The following is a 12,883-nucleotide window of genomic DNA, read 5'->3' on the forward strand; positions in this document are numbered from 1 at the left end:
CTCCTTTCCTTACTCTCACCCCCTACATCCAATCTGTTGGGTTTAATTTAATAAGCTCTCTTACATATAGCCCCTTCTCCCCTTCACTCCAGCGCCACTTTGGTGCAAGTTCTTATCACCTCATGCTTGGACTGATAGCAAGCAATAGCTTACTGATTGATCCCTCTGCCCCAAGTCTTTCCCCAACTCAAATTCATCATCCACTCAATTGTCAGTGTATTAATCTTCCTAAAGCATAGTTACCACCTCACTCAGCAAACTCCAGTGGCTCCCTGTCACCTCTGGGTGATTTTAAATATCAAATCCTGTATTTGGCATTTAGAGTCTTCCAGTCTAGGGACATTGACCTCCTTGCTGTTCCTCCCATAAGATGCTCCATCTTCTGACTGGGCATTTTCACTTTATGCATGGAATGCTCTCACCTCTGCCTCTTGGCTTCCTTCAAATCCCAGATAAAGTCTCACCTTTTATAGGAAGCCTTTCCTGGTCCCTCCTAATTCTAGTGTCTTCTCTTTCTTGATTATTTCCAATTTTTCCTTTATGTAGCTTACATGTACATAGTTATTTGCATCTCTCCCCATTACAAAGCTCAAGAGCCGACACTATCTTTTACCTTTCTTTGTATCCCCAGTACTTAGCATGGTGCCTGGCACATATTAGGCATAATCAATGCCTAATCCCCCTACCTGACACTTAATAAATGTTTAGTGACTGATTGATGAACTTCATCCATACCACAACAAACTCAGAAAAAGAAAGGGTGGACAGAGCTGGCTTCATCGATCCTTACCTTAGCACCACATATTCCTGGACAGGGAGTGGGGTCATGCTTTTCACTGTGTAGTGGTAAATATCAGCCTCCTCATTCAGTACCTCTAGGACAACAGCCTGCTGCAGAGTGTGGTCCCAGGACAACTGTGCTCTAAGCACACGTTGAAGGATAGCCTGAGGGGCAGCATGGACATCAACAGAGGCTTTCCAAAGCAGTAAGTGAGAGTTTTCTTCTACCTGCGGGTAAGTCAGGGGGAGGAAGAAGAGACAAGATGATTATGAAAGCTCATAATCAAGAGTTGACTAAATTTCAAGCTGCCTTCTCCCTTTAAGCTCACCTAATCTGTTCATATGCACAAATTAAAAGCTCACATTTATGCTCTGTGGTTTACAAGGTGCTTTTTGATTCTCACAACAACCTTATAAAGAAAGTAGTACTTCTGTTTCACAGATTGGGTTAACAGTGTTTCCTGGAGTACCTTCTCCAGGGGGGTGCTAGGACATAAGACCCTTGGAAACACCAGATTATAACTGTCTACTGGTAACATGGGGAGGGGTGTCTTCGAGGTCTGCTCCCACTCCAATATTTCTTCTACCTTTCTCCTCTTCCCTACTACTTTCAGAAGAGAATGTACGATCAAGGAAATGATACAGCAAAAAACTCCAGTGTATCCTTAGATATTTCTGAAGACCTTCTGAGCATAGGACAACCCTTAGACTGGAGCAGAGCCTACCTTTTTATTGGCCACTTCCACATTCTCCAGGCAAAAGCGGCTAGCCCAGGTTCGGAACTTGTCCTTGGCATCTCGGAGCAGGTCCTGAATGGACTTCTCTAGAGATTTCAATACCATCGAGTAACTGACCAGGCTTTTTTCAGGGATGGGGGGGTTGCTGGCCCCTGTTGGATTCCAAGTAACTTGTGGGCAGCTGCACGGGGTGGAATCAAGGAAGGGCAAAGTTACTGCTATGTTGTCACCATCATCATACTCTACCATCTACCCCCTCACTTGTTTTATTTATATTTCAAATAGTACTTGGCTATGTAGATTCGATTTATTTTGTTTAGATCCCCAACTAAACAATGTCACTGATGTGCATATGAGGCTTTGTAATTTGTAAAATGTTTTCACATAGGTTGTCATCTGATCCTCACAATAACCGTATGAATGGGTAAAGTGGGTCTTATCATCGCCTTTCATCACTGAGAAAACTAGCGCTGGGGGCACCAGGAGGTGAAGGAACTTGTTGGAGATCACACGGCTGGTTGGCAGAACTAGGGCAAGAATGCCCCTCCGCTTCTTTCCTACCCCCAGGCTGCTTCTCTGGAGGAGCGAGGACCCGTTCCCTCTTGTGCCGTTCCCCAGCTCTGAGGTGTCCCAGTCTTCTTGCTCATTCAAACTTCCCTCATCTTTCGAGGTCCAATCCAAGTTCCACTTCCACAAAGCCCTTCTTAACGATTCCCGTTCATTCTATAAATGCTTATGCAGTTTTTTTTTCTTTGTGATACAAAGAGTAAAACAAAATCCATGTCCTAAGTGGAGTTACAGACTGCTGGGGAAGGTGACATGAACTGAAAGACCTATAAGACCACAGGCTAAGCAGCCACAGTCACCTCCGATCTAAGCAGTAAACTTCTCATGGCTATACCCCACACCAGCATTACGATACTTTCATTCCTATAAGTTTCTCCCCCTCTGGACCAGAAGGGTGCAAGGGGTTGCATCATATCTCTGTGCTCTTCCTGCTTTATGATACCTGCTGAATTTAATTCCTGTTCCACAATTCTACTTTAAAACACTTCATAAATGCCTGTGAATGAATGAATCCTTATTAAGGAGACTCTGTGGAGCACCTGTGTGGTACTAATCAAGGCTCCATTTAGATGGAATGCCATAGACTCTGCCCCTGCCCCCCATCGCTAAAAGAACAAGGCAGGCGCTGACTCCAGCTCATGCCGCCAGATTAAAAAGCTCCAGCCCCTCAAAGAACAGCTGGACACACAATCAAGGACGTGATGGCCTGGGATGAAGGTGAGGAGATCGATTTCTGCCCTCCCATCCCAGGCAGTGTGTCTGCATTCACCACACCCTGGCTCTGGGAGTGAGACAGGGCAGGTGTTATTAATCCCACTTAAAAGATGACAAAACTGAGGCCCAGGGAGGTTGAATCGCAGAGAAAGGTAAGAGTAGAACTAGGCCCAGGACTCAGTTCTCCCGATTTCGAAACCACACCTTGACATCAGAGGTGTCTGAGGTGTGGCCCTCGGGCCATGGGTAGCCTGAACCATATTAAAATGTAATTGGGAAATATTTAACCACATCAGAGTATATTAAAATATAGTTAATGTGCAACGTACAAGGATCCTTGGGTATAGACCAGTGGCCCTTGTTCTATTTTAGTTTGACACTCTTGCTCTATACTACAACTTGTAAGCACATGTACACGCAAGGAGGCCTGTGAAACTGAAAATCAGATGTGCACCACCCCAGGCTTCCCTCAAATCATGGCCACCCTGCCCTCTCTTCTCTCAGCCCCTGGAACAGACCAGCTCTTCCTATGCTGCAAAACTGGTCTTAGTCTGGTGACCTCAGTCCAGCTCCCGAGCAGCCTTTAAGGCAGGGCTCAGGGAGGCGTTGCCTCCGTCCGGGGCTCAGCACACTGCCACCTGTAGCTGTGCATTTAAGTAAGGCTTTCTGAAGGTGGACAGCCTGTCCTAGGCCACATGGCAACTGGAAGAAGATAGGTTTGGTGTTCTTGGAGGTGGTTTTCCTGCTAGCACCGACTGCCGTACCTGCAAGAGCCGGTGGCATTCTGCTATCATGTGTGCCAGGCCCTGGGTGGCGGCCAGGTTCTCGCTCAGGTCCCTCTGATCAGGTTTGCCCACATTGTATTTCTTCTGACTGGACCTGGGAGAAAACAGTGAGGTGAGGAAGCCTTTAGAAAACCCCCAGACTGGTAGATAACCCCCGAGACGTCACACTGCCCCCTTACCTCGAGCCTCGTTAGTGGTCTGGCCACGTTATGCTGGGCAGAAGGAAATGGTATCAAAAAGGAGGCAATGAAGTTAAAGACTCCATGATCTTCCCATGCACAAGTTAAGTGCAGTTCAACAAGTCTTTACTTTTACAGGAAAGTCAGGCAGAGCAAGAGGGGGAGAAGTCTCTAAGTTACAGGAGAGTCGAGGAACAGAGAAGAGTGCTCATGGAATCATGGATTCTGAACTGGAAGGGGCCTTGGTGGTCATCTAATCCTCTTTATTTTAAAGATGAGGAAATTTAAGACCCCAAACTTAATAATGATTTATTATTAAAGAAGTAAAACAATAAATGATAGAGATGAGATTCAAACCTGGGCCCTCTGACTGTCCAGCACCCTTCTCACATGGCACCACACCACCTCCCAACCTCACAGGGAGGCAGCAACCTCACTGTCTATAATAGGACCTACACCAACACTCCATAGAATCTAATCATTTTAGAGCTGGAAGGAGCCTCATGTTGGAGCTCTCGCCCCATGGACATGAAGGCAACAGATCTTGGCAGGAACCTGGAGGAACATGAAAAAACCATCTGGTATTTTAAGCCCACCTCTGCTCCTTTCTTCTCACAGAAATGCAGTCCCATAATTCCTCTTTCCAAAGAACAAGGCTTATTCTGCCTTCTCCTTGAGCAGGCCCAGTGGCAGCAAAGGAGACTGTGTATGAGGGCAAAGGGGGGAAGCTGGCAGGTTTGACTCATGTTTATTCTTAAGCAGGTTTCCACTCTTTCCTTTCTCCTGTGACATCACCAAAACTCTCTTTCAATAACATTATCTGGGACATTCTTCTGCCTCCTTTACGGATAAGGACTCCACACTAGAGCCCCAGTCCAGGCTGGAGGCCCCTTTGAAGTTTGAGTCCCAAAGTCAACATTAATAACTACTTACCTGAATGTAAGGTTCAAAGCCTCTTTCTTTTATAATGAGATAAAGAAAACACTCCCTATTTGAAACCATTTCCTGTTTCATGTGGATAAGAACAATCCGAGCTCAGCTCCTATATACTCTTTCTTCTCCATTGGCCTAGCTACTCCTTCATTGCTAGCCCGAGTTCTACACCAGGAAGACTGCCAGACTTTCTGCCTTTCTTAGTTTTGTTTTGTTTTTTTTTGCTTGTGTCTGAGCTTCTCCCTCCAGGGAAGTCAAAAGGAGCAGGATCTTTTGGGATGGGGCAGAAGGTGGGATTAAAAAAATACAGACTAGCTTTCTCTTTTCCCCAGCACTATTTCTTTGCCACTACCTGGAACATGTTACTCACTCAGGTCCTTTCTCTCAAGCCCTTTCTGGTTCCTTCCAAATCTAACTTAGACTCACCACACACCTGTCTAGTGCCTCCAATTCTTCCTTCCTTCCTTCCTTCCCCTTTTTTAGGCAATTGGGGTTAAGTGACTTGCCCAGGGTCATACAGCTAGTAAGTGTCAAGTGTTTGGTCTGAGGCCGGATTTGAACTCAGGTCCTCCTGACTTCAGGGCCGGTGCTCTATCTACTGCACTGCCTAGCTGCCCCCCTCCAGTTCTTTCGAGCCCCACTTCAATCGCCCTCACTCTCCATGATGCTTGTGAAGGACTCTCCACTGAGCACCCCTCGAGTCTGGGATCACAGCTGGAAGAGACCTTAGAGGCCTCCTAGGGCAACCCCTTCATCTCGCGTGATACTGAGGCCCAGAGAGTACGAGTGAAGCACTCAAGGTCACACGGGTAATGAGTATTAGAGGCAGGCTCCTTTCCAGCCATCCCTATCCAACTTTCTTTGAGGCTAGCCTAAGGCCTGCTTCCTTTTTGGAGCTTGTCTCTTCCTACCTGCCATGACGGCACCTTTCCTAAACCCTTGTGGCACTTACTGCTTATACCACAAACCGACCCTTGAAGTCGCGAAATGCATTGTTTCATTGCTTTCTCTGTATCATATATCGCTATAAGTTCTTCCACTTCTCTTCTATCCCTGGCCCTCTTAACCCATCTCCAGAAAGCATCATGCCCATTATTTCACTGTGGATACTTTAAAAGACTCATGCTTTTATTTTATCGATGTTCCCCTTCACCAGTCAAGATGACAACACCTTCGGTCTTCCATAATTAACAGTTTTGTTAGTTGCTGTGATATATAAAAAAGCCATCATATCATCATCTAGTGGCGATGCTAAGTGCCCCTGGTTCTAAGCCTTTCCAAGTGTAGCTAAGCTGTTCTTCCAACAACAGACCTACAGTCCATCACTGTACTTAAAGTCTTTCCAGTCTGATAGAATCTGCCAGAGCTTGTCCTCTATTGTAGCCCTCAAGAGCCCAGGATCACCTCCAAGCTATGATGGAGCATCAGAAGAGAACTGCAGTGGAGACTCAGAACATAAGAGACACTTTAAAACTTCCCAGCTGCCCCGTTTCTACAGCCAGTTCTCGTGCTAGTTTGCTGTATGATCACAGATAACTCGTCTCATCTTTTTGCTTCAGTTTTATAACTGCCTTATGTTTCTTCCACGATGATTGTAAGGCTTCCGTCTAGGAAGTTATGTTCTCACATGAATCCTAAGTGCTTTGAAATGTATAGGATACCACACAGTATATGAGATGACTATGAGTATTATTGCAAAGAGTAGCATAGACCTAGTCCCTGCCCTGGGAGAGCAGAAAGCCTCACCCAATTAAATATAAAAAAAAATGATGATGGAAGAAAGCCAAATGAACAGATAAAATAGAAAATATCATCCCCTCAGGGAAGCTGTTCTGTGTTTGACAAATCTACCCCGTCAGAATCTTTCTTTTTATCCTCTGTTTGGGGTCCTCCCCTGAACCATACTGTAAGTCTGCCCAGCAGTGGTACTCAGCACAACATGAGTCATCTACTCTTGGAGTCTTTTTCAGAGCAAACAAGCAGCCTTCTGTGTAGAGGAGACTAGATAAAAAGTTCTCTGGGTGACCTGTCCAAATCCAGGTGTCCCAAAGACTCAGAATTCCGGGGCTGGAAGGATCATCTGGTCCATCTGTCTCATTTTGAGGCCCAAAAAGGCTAAGTGACTCATCCAAGGTTGCAGTAAGTCATCTAAGTGGAAGTGTTCATGGCCTAGCTACATCTAGAAGTCAGGTCTGTGACTCCCAGGTCAGTGTTCTTTTCATCATAATCCCTTTCTCCTACATATGAGCTACATATTCCTTTTCAGAAATAATTTCTGTAAGTCTGGGTAGATAGGACAACCTATAAACATGGGTTTTTTTTTTCAAATTTTCATCACCTAGGGTTGCTTTGCAGAGGAAAAATGGCTTTATGGAAGAGTTTACAAAGCCTGTCCTCAGATTTACCAGTCCCAATCCTCTAGCTATAGAGAACCATCTAATCTTAACATCAGGAGGGAAGGAGAGGTCTGGTTTAGCCCATACCTGAATAATTAATATAAACTACAGCATTCATGATAAATCCAGCTTCTGCCCCCAAATCTCCCAGGGTAGGGAAATCAACTTACCTACCAAGGCAGCCATTCCAACTGGGGAAAACTCTTAATTACTAGGAAGTTATTCCTTACATTGAGCATGTACATGTTTTTCTACAACTTCTACCTATTGCTTCTAGTCCTGCTTTCCAGAGTTAATAAGGACCCTTCAGATATTTAGACAGCTGTCATGTTACCCATCAGCTTACGGGTTCATCTTCTGAAGAATGAAAACACCTGGTTTCTTTGACATGACCTCCAGACCCTTCACTTTTCTGGTTATACCCCTCTGGATATACTCCAACCTAAGGACATCTTTATTAAAATGTCTTGCCTGAAACTAAAGACAATAATCATGATGTCATCAGACTAGGGCAATATAGAAATACTGCTATATCCGTTATTCTAGATACTTCTTAGCCTAAGAACAGATATAGCCTTTAGGCTATCACATTCACTACTGACTCATTTGGAGCTTATAATCTACTAAAAATTAGCCAGATCTTTCTCACAGGAATTGTTATCTAACTATGCCTCTCCTATCTTGTAGTTTATACAATTGATTACTAATTCTGTGAACCCAAGTGTGGGGCTTTACATTGATGCCTATTACATCTCATCTTCTTAGACTGTTTATTTTTCTAGCCTGTTGAAATTCTTCTGGATCATTCGTGAAAGAGCTCCATTTTTGCCCCTTCCCATGCACTCCCATTAAGGCTGAGAGAACATTACTGTAGTCCTGGTAGAGAGATACTCCAAGCTTTCCCAGTGAATGCCAAACTACCATCAGTCCAGTAAAAGAGAGACAGACTCCAGTCAGCTGAATTCAGGCCCACTATCTGGTTTCTTCTGGGGCCCACTGTCTGATGTGGAGCCTCTTGGTTCATTAACAGGAGATTAATAACCTAGCCTACAATTCTTTCATTTGTGCCAATAGGAGGAAGTGGAGTATAGGAATTTGACAGGAATACCTGGAAGATGTGGGATTGTCTGGGCGAAAGGAAGTGAGAGAAGTGAGATGGAAAAGCGATGGGGCAAGGCAGACAGCAATGTTGGTGGGAGTCATCTGGTTCTCTTCCACAAAGCTTACGACATCTCGGAGAAAGAAGAGAAGGATAATCAAGGCTTCTCGGTTTTCATCTGGAAGTAGGAGAATGGCAGCTTGTACAGCATTGAACTGTTCTTCCTTAGGCAGATCTGGAAGGGAAAGAGAGAGCAGACTCTGTTGTGGGAACAAGAGGGGCCATGGAAAAATCAATGGTCAGCAGGTACACCTGCCTGGAGTAAAATATTATTTACACCATTTGATTTCTTCTTTAGCATCAGAGGCCATTGCCTCTGACCCTCAAGCGTGCTATGAATTTGTTCCAGGGGTACACAAAACCTACCACACTCAGTTTGGCAAAAGACATGATGAGGACCAGCAGAGCTTGAGTCCTAGCCCAGCTTCCTCTAACCCTTTGTTTCCCATTATTGCTTAGGGTAAGTGAGTCATCAAGCATTTATTAAGTGCTTACTACATGCCAGGCGCTAGGCTAAGAACTAGGGATATGAAGAAAGGCAAAAACATTGTGTCTGCCCTCAAGACTCTCACATTGCAATGGGGGAAACGACATGCAAATTACCATGTACATACAAGATATACACAAAACAGATGGAAGGGAAATAAAGGGGAGGGACTGGGAAAGCCTCTTAAAGAAGGTGGGATTTGAGATAAGTCTTGAGGGAAAGCCCCAGTGAAGAGGCAGAATATACCAGGCATGGGGGACAGCCAGCAAAAAGGCACTGACTTGGGAGATGGAGTCCTATGTGAGGTACAGCAAACAGAACGGTGTCACTTGATCATAAGAGTATGTAAGAGGGAGTAAAGTTTACAAAGGGTGGAAAGGTGAAAGGGGGTTAGATTGGAAATGGCTTTAAATACCAGAGAACTTTATATTTGATCATGGAGGGTGATAGAGAGCCACTGGAGTTTATTGAAAGGGGGTGGGGGTGGGCAGAGCATGGGACATGATCAGGCCTGAATTTTAGGAAGATCACTTTGGCTGCTGAGGGGAGTATGACATAGAGTGGGAAGAAATTTGAGGCAGAGACCACCTAGACAGCTAGTAAAACAGTCCACACACTTGAGGGCCCGCACTAGGGTGGGAATTACTTAAGTGGGGAGAAGGGGCCACATATACGAGAAATGTTGTGAAGGTAGAAACACGAGTTAACAATGTATTAGGTGTATGAGGTGAATTTGAGTGAGAGGTTAAGGATGCCTCATGCTGCAAGACTAAGAAGATGGTTGTGCTCTCAACAGTAATAAAGACATTTGGAAGAGGAAAGGATTTGGGGGAAAACCAGTGAGTTCTGTTTTGGACGTGCTAGTTTGAAATGTCCAACAAGCAGTTGGTGATATGAGACTGGAGTGTAGGAGAGAGGTTAGGGCTAGATAAATAGATCTCAGAATCATCTCCGTAAAGATCACAACTGAGCCCATGGGAACAGATATTGCTAAGGAGACAGTATAGAGGGAGAAGAGAAAGGTCCAGGACAGACCTTTGGGGGCTAGCCATCCATAATTAGTCGGAGTCACCTGGAGGAAGATCCAGCAAAGGAGACCTGAGAAGGAGTAGTCAGCCAGGTAGGAGGAGAACCAGAAGAACAGCGTCAGTCTGGAGGATATGGTTTTCATAGTGTCAAAGGGTGCTATTCAAGAAGCATGAGGATCGAGAAAAGGCCATTACATCTGGCAATTAGGAGATTATTGTGACTCAGGAGAGAAGAGTTTCAATTGAGTCATGAAGTCAGAATCCACACAGCAGGGAGTTCAGAAGAGTGTGAGAGGAGAGGAAGTGGAGGTATAAACGTGGATGGTTTTTTCAAGGAATTTAGCAATGCAGGGGAGGAGAGATACTGGATTGTAGGTAGCAGGGATAGCTGGACCAAGTGAGGGTGTTTTAAGGATTGGGGAGGCATGGGCATGTTCATACAGTATGAGGGGAGAAATGGGAAGTTTGAGGAGGTGTGGAAGGTCTAAAAAAGCTGTGGTCACGAGTGGGAGGATAATGAGTCAATTAGGGAAGTGTAAAAGGATTGCTTTGCCACGGTCAGAAGGCACTGTGGTTTGTGGAGGTTTGCCCTTCCCTACAACACCAATACCATGGATTCGATTATCATCTTAAAATATAGACAGCTAAATTGCGCAGATTAGAGGCACATATGGCATTTGGTATGGCCATCTCTGTGTGGTTCTTGAGGTGGACTGGATCAGGGCACGGGATCTGAAGACGGAGATTAGAGTCTTTGAGGGACCATCAGAATGAAAGTTGAAATCCCCAGGACTTGGGGAGGAGAGGAAGACAGTACTGAACTCCTTGAGAAGGGAGGAGAATGACCTTGGCGGCAGGTAGAGGAGAACAGCCGTGATCTGGATGGATTGGGTCCTAAGTTTTGACAGAAGGCACTTCAGAAGAGGAAGGGTTGCTGAGGGGCAGTCACAAAGGGAGAGTCTGAAGCAGCAGTAGGGAGCTACCGACTTTCTGGGTCATTCTCCCTCCACTCTTCAGTTTCTTTTCTATCTACTGGTTCTTTCCATGTTACTCACAATTATGACGATGTCTCCCCAGTTGTTAAAAAAAAAACCTTTGCTTGATCCCACTATCCCCACTTAACGACTATCTAATATGTTTTCCTCTCCCCCATTCCTCAGTAATTCTTGAGAAAGCCATCTGTTCCAATTGTGGACATTTCCTCTTCTCTCTCCAGCTTCTGATTTCATCATTCATCTGCTGAGACTACTCTGACCTACATTACTAATGATCTCTTAACTGCCAACTTTAACGGCCTTTTTTCACTTGTCCTTGACTCCTCTGCAGCCTCTGACATGGTTAATGATCCTCTTCTCTTCGATACTCTCCCCTCCTTAGGTTTTCATGAGACTTCTCTCTCCAGGTTTCCCTCCTACTAGAGTAATTGCTACTTCTCTGTTCATTTATTGGTTTTTATTCCAGGTCCTGCACACTAAACCTGGATGTCCCCATCGACTCTGCGCTGGGCCTTCTTTTCTTCTCCCTCTATAATACCTTACCCGAGAATCTCATCGGTTCTCATGGGTTTGATTATCTTTGTGCAGATGATTCTCTGATCTATATATCCAGCCCAGATCTCTCTCTGGGGGTCCAGTTGCACATCACCCACTGTCTACTGGACATCTCAAACTCAGCATGTCCAAAGCAGAACTCACTGTTTTTCCTCCAAACCCTCCCCCTTCCCGACCTTCCTGTTACTGTTAAGTGTACCACCCTCCTCCCACTCACCCACTTTTGTGACCCTAGTCTCTCAACCTCTCATTCAAACTCATCCCACATTCCACTCTTGTCAAATTTTGCTTTTATCTTCGCAGCATTTTTTATCTCTGTCCCTTTCTCTCCGCTTACATAACCACCATTGCCGTGTAGGCCCTCCTCACCTCGCATCTGGACTACTGCAGTTTCTTTCTGCTTGGTCTCCCTGCCTCTAGACTGTGCTCCACTCAGCTGCCAAAGTGATTTTTCTAAAGCCCAAGACAGTCCATGTCACCTTTCCTTCTTCCCTTCCCCCCCCGCTTCTGCAACTCCAGTGGTTCCCTATTACCTCCATGATCAAATATAAAGTCCTCAGTTTTGTATTTAAAGCCCATCACAACTTGGCCCCTTCCTACTTTTCCAGTCGTCCTACACTTTCTTCCCCTCCACATACTCTGAGATCCAGTGATACTGTCCCACTTGCTGTTTTCTTGCACATCCATGCCTTTGCACTGACTGTGCCCCCTACGTGGAATGCTCTCCCTCCCTAACTCCACTCATGCGCTTCCCTGGCTTCCTTCAGAACTCACCTCCAATTCCACCTTCTTCAGGTCTTCCCCTCCCTCTGTCTCCGTCCCACTGCTAGTATCATCTCTCTGACATCACCTGAGACACTCTAAATATATCTTTATATATTCATAGTTATCTATATCTTGTATTACCCATTACAGTTTGGGTTCCTTGAGGGCAGGGTTGTTGTTTTTGCCTTTGTCTCTATCCCTAGTCTTTAGCATACTCCTTAGAACATAATAAGGGCTTAATAAATGTTTGTTGACTTTTTTCTTTCCTCTTTTTTTTTGTTCTTTATTATAATGGATGGCCCTTGGGGAGGAGGAAAGGAAGCCATATGTTGGGAAATGTAGGTAATGTATTAAAAATCAGAATCTCTGAAAAAGGATGATAATTCTCACCGTATCATCTCTCCCCCTCTGCCCCCAACTCTATCAGACTCCACTCTCTACTTCCTGCCCTGGCCCAGAGCAACTTCCCTTTCTTTCAGGTCCTTCCCACTTGGTTCCAGCCCTATTCTTCTTCACATTCTTTCTCTTTTTCTTAAACCCCACTGAAGCAAACCCCCTGAAGCAAAGTGAGAATCTTCACTGACCTGTCCATCTGCACTTTCCCAGACTTACTCTAATAATATACTGTTTACCAGAGGGCTGAAAATTATTCATTGGAGGAATATGTAAGATACTGCTGCCTTTGTATGGGAACAGTTTGGTTGCTGACAGTTGCAAAAAAAAAAAAAAGAAAAGAACATCCACATAAGGAAAACTGATCAAACCAGCATAAGAAGCAGCAGCCTCACAGATAAAATGGTGAG

The 12,883-nt window shown here is 45.0% G+C and overlaps 1 protein-coding gene across 1 annotated transcript in view; it reads right to left on the reverse strand.

The window, feature by feature from the left end:
- LOC110212325 (rho GTPase-activating protein 7-like) overlaps positions 1-12,883 on the reverse strand; it is a 112,489-nt gene that overhangs the window by 4,549 nt on the left and 95,057 nt on the right. Inside the window, 5 exon segments of the mRNA XM_020992334.2 lie at positions 791-1,008; positions 1,506-1,658; positions 1,660-1,698; positions 3,563-3,677; positions 8,200-8,425. Coding sequence (XP_020847993.2) covers positions 791-1,008; positions 1,506-1,658; positions 1,660-1,698; positions 3,563-3,677; positions 8,200-8,425 — 751 coding nt within the window.

Source organism: Phascolarctos cinereus, unplaced genomic scaffold (assembly GCF_003287225.1).
Source record: "Phascolarctos cinereus isolate Bilbo 61053 unplaced genomic scaffold, phaCin_HiC Scaffold_2;HRSCAF=192, whole genome shotgun sequence".
NCBI lineage: Eukaryota > Metazoa > Chordata > Mammalia > Diprotodontia > Phascolarctidae > Phascolarctos > Phascolarctos cinereus.